The sequence below is a fragment of the Sinohyriopsis cumingii genome, chromosome 18, assembly GCF_028554795.1.
Source record: "Sinohyriopsis cumingii isolate HCF-2022 chromosome 18, ASM2855479v2, whole genome shotgun sequence".
In the NCBI taxonomy this organism is placed as follows: domain Eukaryota; kingdom Metazoa; phylum Mollusca; class Bivalvia; order Unionida; family Unionidae; genus Sinohyriopsis; species Sinohyriopsis cumingii.
The window spans coordinates 72,055,753-72,073,655 of record NC_142978.1 but is presented as its reverse complement, the minus strand read 5'-3'; the positions used below and the strand labels follow the sequence as shown (position 1 = coordinate 72,073,655).

The 17,903-nt window shown below is 34.5% G+C and overlaps 1 protein-coding gene across 1 annotated transcript in view; it reads left to right on the top strand.

Annotated features, from left to right (window-relative positions):
- LOC149776955 (ubiquitin-associated and SH3 domain-containing protein B-like) overlaps nucleotides 1–15,355 on the top strand; it is an 83,305-nt gene extending 67,950 nt beyond the window's left edge. The window contains exon 12 of the mRNA XM_089941670.1: nucleotides 7,928–15,355. Coding sequence (XP_089797796.1) covers nucleotides 7,928–8,178 — 251 coding nt within the window. The 3' untranslated portion in view covers nucleotides 8,179–15,355. The remainder of the gene's footprint in view (nucleotides 1–7,927) is intronic.
- The last annotated feature ends 2,548 nt before the right edge of the window (nucleotides 15,356–17,903 follow it).

Below are 17,903 nucleotides of genomic sequence, written 5' to 3'. Positions count from 1 at the left end.
TCATGTGTTTTCTGACTCACCCATTATTCATAGCTAGTGGTGTTGATGGTTATCTATACCTTTTAAGGGAAGCATGGTATATGTGACACCCTGTACAATAGAAATATAGGTAGGTTCATTGCTATCTTGATATAAATCATAGTAAAGAAAGGTATAAATATAGTATGTATGTAATTAGTTATTATAATGAACACTAATTAATTTGAAATGAATAGGAAACATTGAAACATACAGTATTAAGGAAAAATATGAAAGAAAAAAATGAAGCAGCACTATTGAAAATCAGTGGGTGATGATTACTGGTATAGTGCACACAACAAACAGTACTATAGAATGTACAAAAACTCCCACTGGATTCACGAGGGATAGTGAGCAAGGAGGGCATAACTGGCTTGGTTTGCTTCCATTGTAGCGAAAATTCATTACGCATAATGGAAAAGGGGTAATTATTTTTCAAATGCGTTAACGTTAAAATCTTTTACTTGAATGTTTGTAAAATGAGTAGTCAGTGTATTCAGTTGAGTGATGTACTATGACCCTATGGCAGACAGTATAAATGGTGCTGTTATGTTTATTGTTTAATGAATTTAGACCAATGAAATGCAAAATATTCATCTGTCAAGAAGACAGAGCAAGAATAGGAAAAAAGCCTGCATATACTGCCTTGTGAGAATTTTTTTATAGAATTACTAAGATGGTGAAAATGTGAGGTCTTGGAAAAGAGCATGATTCAGGGTTATATTTCATTCAAAATTTTCAAGGTTTTTTCAAGGTTCAAAATCGTGTTTTGTCAAGGTGCATTTTTACATTTATTTTAAAGGACATAAATGAAACTGTATGTAAACACAGGTTAATTCTTACTATTACTCCATACGAGGAACATTTCTTGCAAATTTATTTTTGAAAAAACAAAAATACAACATGAAGTCATTAGTATGATCATTGATATCTTTCCCATTAATATTAAACATCCTACATCTGGGCATTAGAATAATGTAGACACTGAACAAAGTTCATTTTACTCTGTCTACACTACACTATTTGCAAAGTCCAAAATATTTTAGAGTGAATTTTTCAGTTCTTTTAGCTTGTCATCAAGCTATTTTTCAAGAGCTCCTTTTCTGTTTTTCTCAAATTATTTTGATGTCATGATAAAGGAAATTTTCCTATGGATCTTTGCTTTTAATGCATAGTCATCAGCAGCAGCTGTCATTGTCTCAAAGTTTTTTCAGTACCTCCCTTTCTTCTTCACTCATCCCCATAAACAAAAAAGAGTAAAGATATTTTTTTGTATAAGAGAAGAATGGAAGAAATCTGGCACCAAGCTTCTCTATCCAGTGGAAGATCACTCATATCTGACTTTCATCTTGGAAGCAGATAACTTTTGTACACTTTTGTTGCTAACTGCTCCGGTGGCCTAGTGGTTAGAGCATCCACCTCGGATGCGGGAGGTCGTGGGTTCGATCCCTGGCTGAGTCATACCAAAGACTTACAAAAATGGTACTAACAGCTGCCTCGCTTGGCGCTCAGCATTAAGAGGTTAGTTTTAGGACTGGTCGGCCCGGTGTCAGGATAATATGACTGGGTGGGACATCATGTCACATGTCTGCGGTATGATGCCCCAGTGCTAGACATCACCATAAACTGCCACACTGCAGACATCATAGCGATATGACTGAAAAATTGTTAAAAGCTACGTTAAACATCCAAATCACACACACACTTTTGTTGCCAATGCAGGCCTGGGAGGTCTGGATTTGTGCGGTAGTGGTTGTACTCCTAAGGTGTTATGATTGGGTTAATATTATTGAAGAAACATATTTTACTCCAAAAATTCATTTCATGCCATTAGCTTTGCTCATTTTACTCAGAAAATGGGTTTGATGCCATTGGCTTTGTTCACCATTATTTGGCAGGAAATGCAACTTTCTGAGAAAACATTAATGAAGTCATTGTGACATTACATCTTTTCAGATAAGAAAATTATTGCTTCAGTGGGTGAAATTCACACACACACACACACGTTTTTTTTATAACATTTCTTGTAATAAATGATATATAAAATGTACAAAGTTTCATCCCATTTTATCTTAAACAGCCGTAAAAGGCAGAAATGATAAAAACTTAAAACAATGACCACTGACCTTGGCCTTCAAGACAGGCACCCATGTGTGGCATGCAGCACAACATATAGTGATAAAACATGTGCACCAGTTGTTGTCAATTTATCTGAAGTAGCATACCCTGTATACTAATTTACAAGGCAGGTCCAGCTGCAAACAACATAGACCCTGATTTACCATTACATAGTGCACCAGCAGATCAGGGTCTGTAAATGTTTGTGCTGCTGATTATTCCTAACAAACTGCATAGACCCCGATCTTCTGGTGCATTATGTAACACTTAGGGGTGTGTATTGAATTAAAAATCATATTGCGATATGTTACAATATTAAGCAAAATATTGCAATATTATTGCAATATATTGATTTAAGAAAGAATTACAGATTACTGTTAATTTATTGAAATAAAATCAATGAAAACTGCAAAAAATCACCTAAAATTATTGAATTACATAATTAAAATACAGTAGAGAAAATGAATAAAATGCAGTACAGTAGTTGTAATCTAATACAGAAATAAAGAGTTACAGTTTAAGTCATTTGTTTCAACAGTTCACAGTTTGTGGTTTACTTTTTGATAAACACAAATTGGCCTTTTCATTGTCACTTTACCCAGTGAAGTTCAAACTTGAAAATCATCATGGAACTGCATATTTTTTTTAAAGAAGATAAGGGCATCAACATGATTTGGTTTTCAGGGCTGATCATTGTGCATCTACACTATCTCCTGCAGTGGAGAACACCCTCTCAGAAGGGACATTTGTTGCTGGGATGCACAATAAGGATTTAGCAAGCTTAGCTTATCTAGAAAATCTCTGCTTGTGATTTTTCCACCATTGAAGAGGATTTGAATTAATGGGAATCAACAGAAACACCCTATAGTTCTTAAACTCTTCTTCTAGTTCTTCCATTTGTGTTTTTGAAGTCTCTACACCAGTTATATAGACATCACCAAGAAGTTCTTGCATGCAAGAACAACAGGCACCTTTATCATATCACTGTGTTCAATGTCTGACTTGAGCTTCTTGCAAACTGGTTGAGCTTTTTTAGCAGCAGAATTGGCAGACACACATAACTGCTCATTAGCTGTGGTATAGGTAGCAATTCTAACTGCCCATTATCACCCACAGGTTAGTGATCAGTGTCATGTTCAGCCATCACTGTAACAATGATTTCTGATGCATTCTGCAAAATTTTGGTAAAGATTTCATACCTTTCTGCATCACTTAGAAAAGGTAAGGCTTTAAAACTAATCCAAGGCAGCAGCAATAGTGAGAGTTTCTTCTTGATGATTGTATCTATCCTAAAGATCATCAGCCACAGCTGTTTTCATCTGAGCTATTACTACAGAGTCATCATTGCTATATTAGAAAATGCTGTCAGTAAGTTTGCAATGAAGAAGCATGATAACAGAAATGGTTGGAACTGACTCAGCATAAAGAGTGGTTGTCACCACTTTATGAGGTTTAAGACAAACCATTGCCTCATCTGTCAGGCAAATGTCATCATCTGACAATGTGTTCAAATCTTTCTCTTTTATTTCAGCAAGATCTTTGGATCTCAAAATGGCAATACTGAACTTTGCATTTCAAGAAACCTTGAAATCATGTTGTAAGTACTGTTCCATCTAGTGGGCACATCAGCTATAAGCTGATGATCTGGTAGGCTCAGCAATTCCGCTTGGCTTCTCAGTTTAGCTGCTGCAGTAACTGTTGTACTTTAGTGGAAGAATCCAACTATTTGACGAATCCTGCTGAGGAGAATTTCAGTGTGCCTGATCTTGAGACACTTTTGTGCACCTAAATTGTATGTGCATAACACTTGATGTGAAAGTTACATCCTAAAAGAGTCCCTGCCTTGTTCATGTTTGATGCATTATCTGATACAATAGGTGGTATGGGGATAGACTGTATTTCCCATTCTTTGAGGGCCTCATGGATCACAGCAGCTATATTCTCACCTGTGTGCCCTTCATACATGGGCCGAGTTTGAAGAATATAGTTTATCAGCTTCCAATCCTTATTAATGTGAGTTGACGTGACTGTCAGATATGATTCAGTTGACCTCGACGTCCAACTATCTGTTGTCAATGCAACCTTCTCAGCGTTTCGTAAGTCTTCTGTAACACTGCCTTCACTTGAGCATATTTTTGAGGAATGATCACCTCTGCAGATTGCTTTCTACCTGGAACATTATATCAGGGGTCAAGTGTACTATGTAAAAGGTCTCTAAACTCTGGTGCATCCACTATTCAGTATGGACGCATGTCCTTTATTGTAAATATACCCACCATGTCATTTATCTGTAAAGCATGAAAAGAATGGGAGGGTTATTTTTCACCAATAAGCTTGATACGGTTCTCTGGATTGGCTGCGACATTTTAGCTTTAGAAAGATCAGAATTATTTTCACACGATGAACTCGCATTAGCAGGGATCGATGACCTGTTGTCTGTTATTTTGAAATTACCACATTTCCAGGGATGGTGCTTGTTCATATGGTAGGTTAGATTTGTGGTTCCACCAGAAAACTTAACATGAGCCTCACATAGTCTGCATGCAGCAATTTCCTTATCAACTTTCCCATCCCTTTTTGCTCTTTCTTAATACAAAATGAGTCCATATGGCAGACTGCGCTTTTGAATTTTTCACCAGGTCGTACTTAGCCATGCTTGAAATACTTGTAGCTCAAAGTCAGTGTCAGTTGTCAATGTCAGCAAGATGCTTTTTTGTTGACAAAGAGAAGTTAAAGCTTCAAAAGGATGAAGATTCATAGACATGTAACTTCCGATTACCCATGCTGCAGCAGGCCAGGAAACGAAATAGAAATGTTACAGAAGCTGATTACCGGAGGTAAAAGTATGGAATTCAGTAGGTCAATGTCAATCAGAAACTTTTATAAGTAGTGAAATATGGCTAATATTAATTGATAATAATAATGGAGCTCATTTGCTACTTTTTATCAAATTTTATGTCAGCATCATACTATATTGATATAAGAAAGTTATACTGCAATTATTGTATTGTTGGTTTAATACCACAATATGCCAGTATTCGATATTACCATGCACCCCTAGTAACAACAGATATTTGTCTATGCAGTTTGCAGTTGGACCCAATTTATAAATAAGCATGTGTAGTACTTGTTACAGTGTGTAATATAAAGTGTAATGAAAAACTTGCAAATGAATGCATGAATGGGAAATTTCAGCTGTGTTCCCTTCTCTTCATGAAAAGCAGGGCACCATAGACACCACCAGTGTTGAATGAATATACTGTGCCAAATAGGAATAAAATAGTAACTTCAAATGTTTAATACTTTAGAACTTCTGGCTAGATGTCAGATCATTACCTTTTTCATTATTGTTCATATTAAATATTTAATTTGTTTTTTGCCTTACCAGCAGATAAGAGGCAGAACATGATGATCACTTTTCAGTGGTATTACTGGTGTTGTTGGCTTTGGCATCAGTGTTTAATTTTCATATTTGCCTCCAGCTCTCTTACAGCATAACATGCAAAGTTATGAAACTTAATGGCACCCATTCATCCAGATAGGAGCTACTCACCAAGAGATGGTCACAGTAACCTACTTTTAATGCTGCAGTGATTATATCATGTTTCTGCACTTATACCCTTTTCTCAGACATCATTGCTTATAAACCCATGCAACTTATCACTACAAAGACTCACATTAATGCCTAGAAAAAATATGGTACAGTGATCAACTTTCAGGGCTGAACAGTTTTCCAAATTGCATTCTTGTCTACAATATTTTTATGAATTTGCAAACAATTCATGATTGTTCCTTCTTCAGTGTTTCCACCAAGGGTGTAAAATTGAGGGTAAAAAAAAACAACCTTGGTGTCAGAACTGGGGGTCAAATAAAAAATGTGAGGGTCAAAAATGTACTGACAAATTTTCATCTCACCCATACTTTTTCAGCTTGAAATAGGATATTGCAACTTGCACAACATACTCTCTCTCTCACTCTCTCACTAAAAATACAAATAAACCAACATGCACAATTAACAAACAAATGCATTGTCCATTCAAAGAATAATTTTATTAGTTCATTTTTCTTTTAGTTTAAAGTCATACTTTTAAGAGTCTCCTTATAATCTTTTTGTAGCAATATTATAGACCAACACATTACATATGAGCCAATACAAAAAGCCAATTAAATCTTTTTAACCAAATGGCAGTTAATTTACTGCCTGTCATAAAATGTGTACTATCATCGGTTTCATTGTACTTTATCCAGAAATCAAAAAGGCTAATGATTAATATTCTTTCAAATAAGTTACACTTAAATGTTAACATCTTTCTTTTATTGCAGCAAGTTAAAAACCAACAAAATCTGCAATGACCCCCTGACTTTGTAATCCAAATAACGCATTTGTCTCAGCAAATTTTCAGATTTCTTTGTTGTGAAAGAATGTCTTGGGTGATAATGTGTTCTCCAGATATATTGTGGCGAACAAGGGCAGATTTTGTAAAATTCTTAAACCCTGTCACGAAAGGATTATTCACTTTTGCAGTCTTTGTAATCATGCGATCAGAAGTCACACCGGTAATCCTAAGGAATGTGCCATATTCCAGTCAAGGGAATTATTTTCTCTGCTTTTCATTAAAGTTAGATCCACAGTTACTCTTTTTGGTTCTGGTTCTTTCACTTTCTTCGCTAATGATTCTTAGTCCAAGCCGTTTTAATTTGGTGATCACTTTCTAGTGCAAGAAGCATTGATGTTAAACATCTGGATGACATCTTGATGAACTCAATGGAAATTGCTTGAGGTCTCGTGAGATATGTGGAAGCTTCTCTATCATAACATTGCCTATGCTAGTCTGAATCCCTGTTTCTTATGCTCCCTGTGTTGCACTCCACTATATGAATAGCTATATGAATAGCAGAGTGCAATGCAGGGAGCATACAAAGCAGGGAACCAGACTATGCCTATGCTCGAAGTATACGTGATGCCATCCCTCATTCAAAGCATTGGATATTAAATAAATCCTGATTGATTTGTGCGAATCCTTTGCATAAAAAAAACGCATGGCAACAAAACATGTGCATCACTTTTCTTCAGCATGCATCCCTGATGCACAAATGTGTGTAAAGGGAAACACTGTTCCTTCATATTGCTTCTAAAATCCTGGTCTTGTTAATGACAATTTTATATGCATAGCATTATTGTTAACTTGGACCCAGTTGCAAGACAATTAATTGTACCTCTTCTATTCATTTTGCACTAGTGACTATGCTAGGTATTTGTTCTTATAGACTGGAAGCAGACAGTATAGTATTCTGACTATGCTTGGTGGATTTATTTTTCATACAGAGTGGAAGCAGACTGTACAGCATTCTGACTATGCTAGGTATTTTTTTCTTACAGACTGGAAGTAGGCAATACAGTATTTTGACTATGCTAGGTATTTTTTTTACATACAATCTGGAAGAAGGCAAGACAGTGTTCTGACTATGCTGGGTATTTTTTTTACATACAGTCTGGAAGAAGGAAAGACAGTGTTCTGACTATGCTGGGTATTTTTTCCATGCATACTGGAAGCAAGCAATAGAGCATTCTGCATAATGTTTTTTGGTTTATATGTTTTTACAAGTACATCAGGGTATTAACGTTAAATAAGATCTACACATGTATCATTTACTTTTCCTGTAATTGCTAAAAACATTGCATTTATTTGTCATCAGAAGTTTTTGGAATATCTTTTACATGCATTCTCATTTCGTTTTATTTGCATTTGAGTATTTATTAAATAATAATTCATTCTGTTTTTAAAAACAGGTGGAAATGTGCTCATCGTTGGACATGCTGGCACCCTGGATGTCTGTACGCGACATGTACTAGGCAAGTCACCCAGAAGTTCTGGTGAATTCCATGACATATGTCCCAAAGTGCCTTACTGTGGAATGTGTGTGTGCCAGGAAGACATGCAGAGCAAGAAGTGGAGCTTACAGCAAGACATTGTTCTTCCTCTCACACATGGCCAAAACAAGCTAAATACTAGTGGCATCATACAATTGTTAAAATCATGAGGTTACCTCCCCCCAGTTTTGTGATCTCTCCTAACCCCCCACCTTCAGCCTACCCCATCCTGACCTCAGTGTTCAGTCAAGCTGTCTTTCAAAGTAGTCCATCCCCGAGGATTCACTAGCCAAACCCAACTAGCCCTGTTATAAGTTCTTCTTCTTTCCCCAGTTCTGCCTTCAATGCTGTCAAGAATGACAGTGTACCGATAATTCTGCAGCTGTGCAGACATCAGAGGAATAAAAAGATTTGAAGCTTGGCTTCATTGAACTCAAATGATGTTCACATTTTATGCTTGACTAAACTCAAAACAGTTGACATTCATGGCTTGACTGAACTCAGATGATTTTGATATTTTTGGCTTGACTGAACTCAAACAATTTTGACATTCTTGGCTTGACAGAACCCAAACAATGCTGAATTCTTGGCTTGACTCAGCTCAGATGATTTTGATATTTTTGGCTTGATTGAACTCAAACAATGGTTTGATTGAGCTCAAACAATGTTGAATGCTTGGCTTGATTGAACTCAAACAATGTTGAATTCTTGGCTTGACTGAACTCAAAAAATGTTGATATTCTTGGCTTGATTCAACTCAAACAATGTTGAATTCTTGGCTTGATTTTACTCAAACAGTGTTGAATTCTTGGCTTGATTGAACTCAAACAATGTTGAATTCTTGGCTAGATTGAACTTACACAACGTTGACATTTCTTGGCTTGATTTAACTCGAACAATGTTGAATTTTTGGCTTGATTGAACTCAGACAATGTTGACATTTCTTGGCTTGATTTAACTCGAACAATGTTGAATTTTTGGTTTCAGTGAACTCAAACAGTGTTGAATTCTTGGTTTGACTGAACTCAATGTAGAATTCTTGGCTTGATTGAACTCAAACAATGTTGAATTCTTGGCTTGATTTAACTCAATCAGTACTGAATTCTTGGCTTGACTGAACTCAAACAATGTTGAATTCTTGGCTTGGTTGAACTCAAACAATGTTGAATTCTTGGCTTGGCTGAACTCAAACAATGTTGACATTCTTGGTTTGACTGAACTTAAACAATTTTGAATTCTTGGTTTGACTGAACTCAAACAATGTTGAATTCTTTGCTTGACTAAACTCAAACAATGTTGAATTCTTGGCTTGACTGAACTTAAACAATGCTGAATTCTTGGCTTGGCTGAACTCAGACAGTGTTGAATTCTTGGCTTGAATGAACTCAATGTTGAATTCTTGGCTTCACTGAACTCAAACAATGTTGACATTCTTAACATTGCCTTTCATTTTCCCTTTATGTTCATGATACTTAAAAGTTGCCCAAAGTATTTTAAAAAATATACAAATTTAAGAAAAAAAAACACCATTGTCCTTGCCCAGCAAAACTTCTAACATTTCCAGGCTATTGGAGGAAGGGTTTTATATAGCTTTGATACTTAACACCTTACTACTTAAATGTTATTGTTTATACTATTTATATTTAGGTATTTACTGTACAGTGCTATGTTATGTTGCCTTGTTTATATACTATCTTTTTATTGCCTGTGAAGCTTAGGCAAGACAGAGGATCACTTTTCTGAATGTGTTGTCATGATAGGCAGTCATAAAACTTAACAGATATATTCATCTTGGAGGGTATTAATCCCCACAGTTAGAAGTAGGTCACAGTGGCATACATTTCATGTTCCAGTGATTTCATTAAGCTTGTAGATTTAGTTCATTTTCTGACACTGTTTGTATGTACACTTGAAAAGTATATACATTTTTTATGGTTTTATATACAGTGGGCATAAGTATGTGAAAGTGACCTACTTTTCATGCTCAAGAGCAGGTGAGACATAGCAGAAAAATCCTCATTCTGAATATTGTAGCATCGTGACATATATTTTGTTTGCTTAATTCCAGAGTATAATTAAATATTGAATGGATTTGATTTTGTTGGGAATTTATTATGCATGCAACATCAGGATAAAGATATTTTATGTAAAGACGTCTGACAATGGATCACAGTGAACTGGCTAGGTACTTTTCTGATGTACACATGTCATGGGGTCTGATGAGATGGAGAATCATTGAAGATTTGTAAATTGTTGTTATTATTGTTATGTCTTTATTTTTTTAATACATTACATGCATGCATCTGTGTGGATGCCAAGGGATACTTTTGAAGAAAGGTGAAGAAGCATCAACCATAATAGTCAGGAACTATAAAAGGAACAATATTCATTTCATGTGCACTTGTGATATATTGTGTTACGTATGTGATATTTTTGTAACAAACTAGTATTGTGATAGAGTTGTTATGATACTGAGGATAAAGAAAGGTAGAAATGGCCAAAAGAATTAATCTAGTGGAAAGTGATCATTTCAGAGAGTTATATTTGGAATCTCATCTTTTCAGTGTTTTTGTTCTTCTGTCCCTTTTGGTAGAGAATTAACACACTGTCACATGCATTTGACATTCTTGAGTACACCGAAATTACTTGAAATCTTGTCCTTAGTAATTGTTTATTATGATGTATTCATTGCAGGAATTATCTTATGATGTCAAAAATGTTTTTTCCACGGATGGTTGATCAGCCAAAATTTGCTGTCTTTTCAAAGTTATAAAGCTTTTCTATAAAAATTATTTCTTCTCTTCAGTTTACAGATAGTCCAGATAGACTGTCTCAGTTAGGAAGTATTTAGATATCTATAATTTTATATAGTATAACCTCTCAAAACCCAAATCCCCTCTTGACTCAACAGCTTTTCTTTGCTTTTGAGAAATTTTGGTTCACTTAGGTTTTTGCAGATGTGAATGAGAGAGAGAGAGAGAGAGAGAGAGAGAGCATCAGTGTCTGTGTATGTAGGAGTGCACACAATTAAGATAGCTGCTATTTTCTTAAATACATATATTTAATGAAAAATTAGATAAACAATATACATTCATTCTGAAAATTACAGTCACCTGAATAAGTACAGTTGATCCACCTGCAAAAAAATTCCTTGTCACATGAAATGTTTGAGGAATGTGACACTTTTATAAGTCCATTAGAATTATGAAAGTTCATGACCCTGGCTTGAAGAAGGCTTGGATCATTGTTTGTTTTTTCTTGAATCAAAAGCAGCTTGTGTTAATAGCTCCATTTCTTACGCTGTAGAAAGCTAAGTTAGCAATCGCAGAGTTTTTCAATCTCTGCGTAAGATCTAAAGCTTCATTGAGTGAATCGGACTTTTAGAATACTGCTTTGTTGGTCTGTTTCATCAGGGCCTCCAAAGTGAGGCCACATGCCTGGTTAATAAAGCCCTGATATTTCTTTAAAAAAACTGGCAAACAAGGTCCTTTTGAATATTTATGCAAAAAAGAACATCATCAATCACATTTACATAATAAGCAGATAAACTATGTCTTTTTTACAGGACTTACATATAAGTGTTTTGTTATTAATAATTTGCCTTAAAAATGGTGCAAAGTATTATTAGCCTATTGTTGGCCCAAATTTGTGTCAGTGCACTTGTTAAGTATTGTTTTAACCTCTCAAACCCTTGGGATATTTTCTGGGTCTTTGTCTCATAGATGAGCCCACCATATCACTATTCACACATGTATCAGGAAATTAGCATGTAAAATATATTTTCAAGTTTGAACGAGGCTATTTTAAGTGTAAAATTGAAATGTGCAATAAGAATTCATTTTGGTATTTGGAGTTGAGAGGTTTCAGTTTTCTGGGACAAAATGTTGATATTAAAGAAGGAGAAATTTGGGACTAAAAATAAATTTGGTCTCGAGAGGATTCTGGTATATTGAGGTTTCAGATTTATCGATTTTGGCTGTGATAGCACACTTATTCACCATCATTAAGCTTTGTAATCACTGAAAGGCAACATGACAGATTTAAGCTTCTGCCAGGTTGGTAGCATACAGACAAATAAAACAATTACAAGAGAAGAAAGATATGCACAATTAGCCGACATTACAGTGGCTTTCTTTTTTGTTGTTTTGGCTGGTTTAAATCTCATTTTTAAAGCATGATTGGCTATATTTTGCTGTTTTTGTGAACTAAGTGTCTTTTACAAGGACAGGCTGGCCTGGACAGGTTTTTAGACAAGTGACCCTTATAATAGGAGTCTGGTGCTTTACTCAGTGAGCTACTATTGCATGCTCACTGTGACAAGAGAATATTCAGGATCAAACAGAATACTGGTGAGAATAAATATACTCAATTATTCATTTGATCTTTATCATGGAATATTCTGCTTTCGATTGTGACACTAATTTGATCTTTATAATATAATAATCTACTCCAGACTGTGACACTAATTTGATTTTTATAATGGAATATTCTACTTCAGACTGTGACGCTAATTTGATCTTTATAATGGAATATTCTACTTCAGACTGTGACACTAATTTGATCTTTATAATAGAATAATTTACTTCAGACTGTGACACTAATTTGATCTTTATAATGGAATATTCTACTTCAGACTGTGACACTAATTTGATCTTTATAATAGAATAATCTACTTCAGACTGTGACACTAATTTAATCTTTATAATGGAATATTCTACTATAGACTGTGATACTAATTTGATCTTTATAATAGAATAATCTGCTTCAGACTGTGACACTAATTTGATCTTTATAATGCAATAATCTACTTCAGACTGTGGCACCAGTTTTGTGATATTAAACATATCTCCTTTATATATTGTTATTCAATGTGACATTGTTATTCCTTGGGATTTAGCTTTCACTGGAAGTATATCAGAGGATATTGTATAAAAATTTCGATGAAAATGAGTTTTAAATCTAAGAATATTTGTATGAGATTTTAACAATACTGTAATTAAAATATTTTAGAGTTTAAATGTTATTTGTTTCTGCTTAGATTGTGGTTTATATATACATGTGTATGTATTGATAATGAGACGTTGAGTTTACTCTGAATCACTGATTGATTTGTGTATTAGACTGTGTAGCAATTCATCTATTATTTGTAATCATACAGTATTTTAATAGTAAGTATTATTTCATCAGAGCTTCTAAAACTTTCTGATCTTAGGCAGAACATTCTAGTGTCACAATCACCTCCCCAATCTGCCAGAATTTTGAGTCACACTTGTTTTTGGAACTTATGCTTAAATATGCACGAAAATGAAAAAAAAAAATAATGTTAAGGTTTACTGAAACAATTTTTAATGCCACTATTTGCTTCATTTAAAGCAATTCCAGCACCGTGCCTTAGAACTGTTAAGTTACATGATCCATTTTTTTCACATGGACAGGAGTCTTTTACTGTATGCTGTTATAATTTCCTTCACTTCAGCCTTATGCTTAGATATGCTAAAGTTTAAATCATTTTACAAGAATGAAAACTATAATTAGGTTTTTCTGTAGTAAATTAAAAACAAAGGTCAGAAAAAGATAAAGTCAGAATACATGTATCTATAACATGAGCTTGTTGGCAGAACAGAAGTTATGCCATGGATTACATATATAAAGCAATTAGCCATGGATTACATATATAAAATAATTATGCTATAAATTACTTATATAAAACTTATACAATTTATCATATATATATATATATATATATATATAAAACATTTATGCCATGGATTACAGACATAAAACAATTATGCCATGGATTACAGGCATAAAAACTGCTTTTTTATAGCATGTTGTGCAATGTTCAGTCATGCATGTGATCATGTGACTCTTAACTGCTTTGATTTGCTTGACCTAACTTGTATGCAGATGTACTGGCTATGACTGTACAGCTGCATAACCATATGTTGGACAGTGCAAGAGACTAAATTACTTATGACTTTAAATCAGGAGGGTGATTAGGAATCTGTTGTCCAGAACCTAGAGTCAAGATAATTCAGTGGAAAAACTTGTGACTGAAACATGTTTTATATACCTTTCTTGTCACTTGTGACTGACACTTGTTTTGTATACCTTTCTTGTCACTTGTGACTGAAACATGTTTTATATACCTTTCTTGTCACTTGTGACTGACACATGTTTTATATACCTTTCTTGTCACTTGTGAATGAAACATGTTTTATTTACCTTTCTTGTCACTTGTGACTGACACATGTTTTGTATACCTTTCTTGTCACCTGTGACTGAAACATGTTTTATATACCTTTCTTGTCACTTGTGACTGACACATGTTTTGTATACCTTTCTTGTCACTTGTGACTGACACATTTTTTGTATACCTTTCTTGTCACTCATGACTGACACATTTTGTATACTTTCTTGTCACATGTGAAAGAAAAGCTTTGACTGGTTGAGCAAATATGATTGTGCAGAAGATTAGAGCAAGTCATGTGGGGTGGATGTGATCAGTTTATGAACACAAAACATATGGTATGAGCTAAACAAAATTATAGATTTGTATGAAAAGACAAAAAGATATGAATATGTTTTTATGTGTCATTACAGTAAACTTGACAAGTTTCTTTGTTTTGGATGCTGCTACCCACATTTTCTAGTGAAATGAGTAACATGTGTCCTTAAGTTAAGGATTTTTGCAAATAACTTGGATTTATTTGATTTACTGCTCTTCAGCTGATTGACAAATTGTCTTGTGATTGTTAATTTCAGATTGATTTGTAAAAAGTGTTGTTACCTTCAGATAGTGTTTAGTGAACAAAGAATCAAGCATCTCTACATTTATTTTCATTGAATTGTCAGTCGTTTTTTTCCGTATATGTTGTAATATTGTACCTAGTCAAAATTGTACCTAGCCTTTATATCTGTATTTGTGTATATATATGTATATATGAAAGTCATTTCTCAGTGTTTTACATGTCATACTGTTCAGGATCATTGAGTCATAGTGGTTTTATGACACCTATTAATGATTAATGCAAATTAGGTTTATCGTGCCGGTTAATGATCAAATACCATCATTTTATTAGAATTGTAGACTTCAGTTCATCATTATTTTAATTAATTCAATCAACAGTGCACTCAGATTTTTTGTTTGGAAACTATAATTCACCTCTTATTACTGTTATAATTATCACGTCTGACCAATTAAATTTGTACATGACAATCATTCTGTCTTCATAATTTGTCAGCTGTTGTGGTGTACATATTAAATCTATTTTGAACTTTTTTTAATGATTCATTTGGCTTCGTATTCACATGCAAAATATTATTAAAGATATATTATACCTTTAATGTCAGTAATTTTTGCTTACTCTTTAATTTTTCAGATGACATCAGTCATTTTAAATCTTTTTTTGAGGGGTGTAATTACTTTTGTACAGAAACCTTGTTAACAGCTTGTAAGTTGTTGAACTGAAAATTTATGATTAATACTTTTACCTAGAGATATTCATACACAGGAAAAGAAATTTAAGTGTACAAAATTTTAGAATATATGGTATATGTATAATTATACAATTTTTTTGGCACTTTTATTTGCTCTAGCTTATGAGACAGTCTGTTGTCCGTCTTCCATCTGTTCATCAGAATAAGCTTGTTTTACTTTGAGGATTGCCATCACATTTTACACACATTGTAATCCCATGGTCTAGTTGGTCCAAAGCGAAAATGGTACACCTTGGATATTCATTATAGCTGACACAGTGGCCATCTTTCAAATTTTTAAAGTCTTGTAATCACTACTTCTCTTAAATGGATAGTCATATCAAGATGGGGTTTTCACTGAAAGTCTTTCTATGATGTATAGTTGGTGCTAAAAGGAAACAGTGTCAAATATTGTCACCAGCTTAAAAATCTTGTTATTGCTACTTCTGAACAAAAAGGGGGTTGTTGTTATGGAAGACATTATGGTATGAAATGAAAAGGGTGCTACTTGCACAGCTAATATGGCTGCCTCAATGGCCTTCTTGAAAATCTTGTTATCACTACTCCTGCTGAAAAGATGGCATAAACTAGGGGGTTTTACTAAATGACTTATTATGATGTGCAATTGGTTCTAAATAAAAATGGTGCCCCTGAGACTTCCAACATGGCAAACAGTGTCCATCTTGAAAATCTTGTTCTCACTATTCATTCTGAATGAAAACCATTTCAGCATTTGGTGTTCAGTGAAAGATTTGCTATGATGTTTTGTTGATTCTAAATGAAAATGGAGCCAATCTGACCTGTCATGTAACTACCAAACTGGCCATTTTGAAAATCATTTTGTTACTTCTTCATCATGACTGGTCAAATTGACATCATGCATTCACCTAGGAGACTTTTAATATCTGGTTGGTACTAAACGAAAATGGTGCAAATCTGATATCTAATATGGCCATCATGGCAGCCATCTTGAAAATCTTTTTACTGTTACTTCTCCGAAATGGAAAGTCATATCAACAAATGATTGTCACCAGACAATTTGTTATAATATCTTGTTGGTGACCATCTTGAAAATCTTGTCACTACTCCTCTTAAAAAGAAAGTCTTTTTGACATCAAAAGATTTCATATGGTGTCTGTATCACTTATAATTCTGTTTATTATAGAGAATGACCGTTCAGTCTGAAAAAAATGGAACATAAAATATATTAATGGATTTACAAAAAGATACCAACTACATGAACCCTTTGTAAATTACCAAGAGTCAAGAGAGTGATGTGTTTTCAAATGGTCAAGATCTCACTTCTGTCTTTGTGGTTCAAGTCTTGGACTTGGACACTGTGGATATGCAAGAGAGCTGCCAGTAGCCTCCTGTGGGTCCATGGTTCTTAGCAGGGTTTTCCCAGGTTCTTCTTCCATAAATTATACTGGCCACCATGTATAGCCTATCTTGTGCTGAGAAAATGCGATTAACAGAAAGCAACAACAATAACATAAAATAATCAAGACAGTATTACTACAGTGATACATATTCCTTTCCAGTAAGAAAAATAAGCGTGTTTGTCATTGTTTAATTTACTGACTGAATCAATGCCAGGGTACTGAAATATTGTTCAGAATTTTAAAGTATTTTATTCCCTTCTGTATACAGAGTTAGCATTAGGACAGCTATTAACTCATTCAGCCCCAGATGTTTTTGTCATTTTCGCCTGAAATGTGCATAGGAAAGACATTTGGGGGGCTATTTCTGAATACATTGTAATACATCGGCTTTCAACAGATTTTCCATGAGACTAATGCCTAGTTGTATTAGAAACATAATTTTCCATTGGTTAGTTTGCTTGCGCATGAGCAGAAGGGTAAAAGTTGGAGTTCTTATTTTTTTTTGTTTTTTTTTTTTGCTTAATGGACCCATCATTTTCATATGGAGACTGCTCTTTATTCAAAATGCCCACCTTATCCTAGTTTTTGCAAAGGATCACCTGTCTGTGTGCAGTTCAGACCGGTCTGCCTTAGATCTGAGGCCAAAAGGTCTAAAATCCAGACACAAAATCACATTCTGAGCATGAGCGAATTTTGGGTTAAAAAAACCGGGTCCAAACTTTTTTTTTCCCTCTGTATTTTGTAGTGCAACTAGAACTTCCAGATTATTTGGTATCATGTTAGAGCAATATATCAGTCTGCTGTTTTGTAATACCACCCAGGTTTGTGTATCTTAAATGACCTTGATGCTGCAGAGCTCGGAAATAGGGTACAGCCTCATCACACCTACAGACAGGATCGGGGCTGAATCGGTTAATAATTTGAAATAAATGGGTACAAATACTCAAGGGAGGGTTTGCCCATGTCTGTCTAAAAGAGAGGGGGTTTCTTGCTACTCATCGATATTATATGGATTTGGACTATACCACTCCACC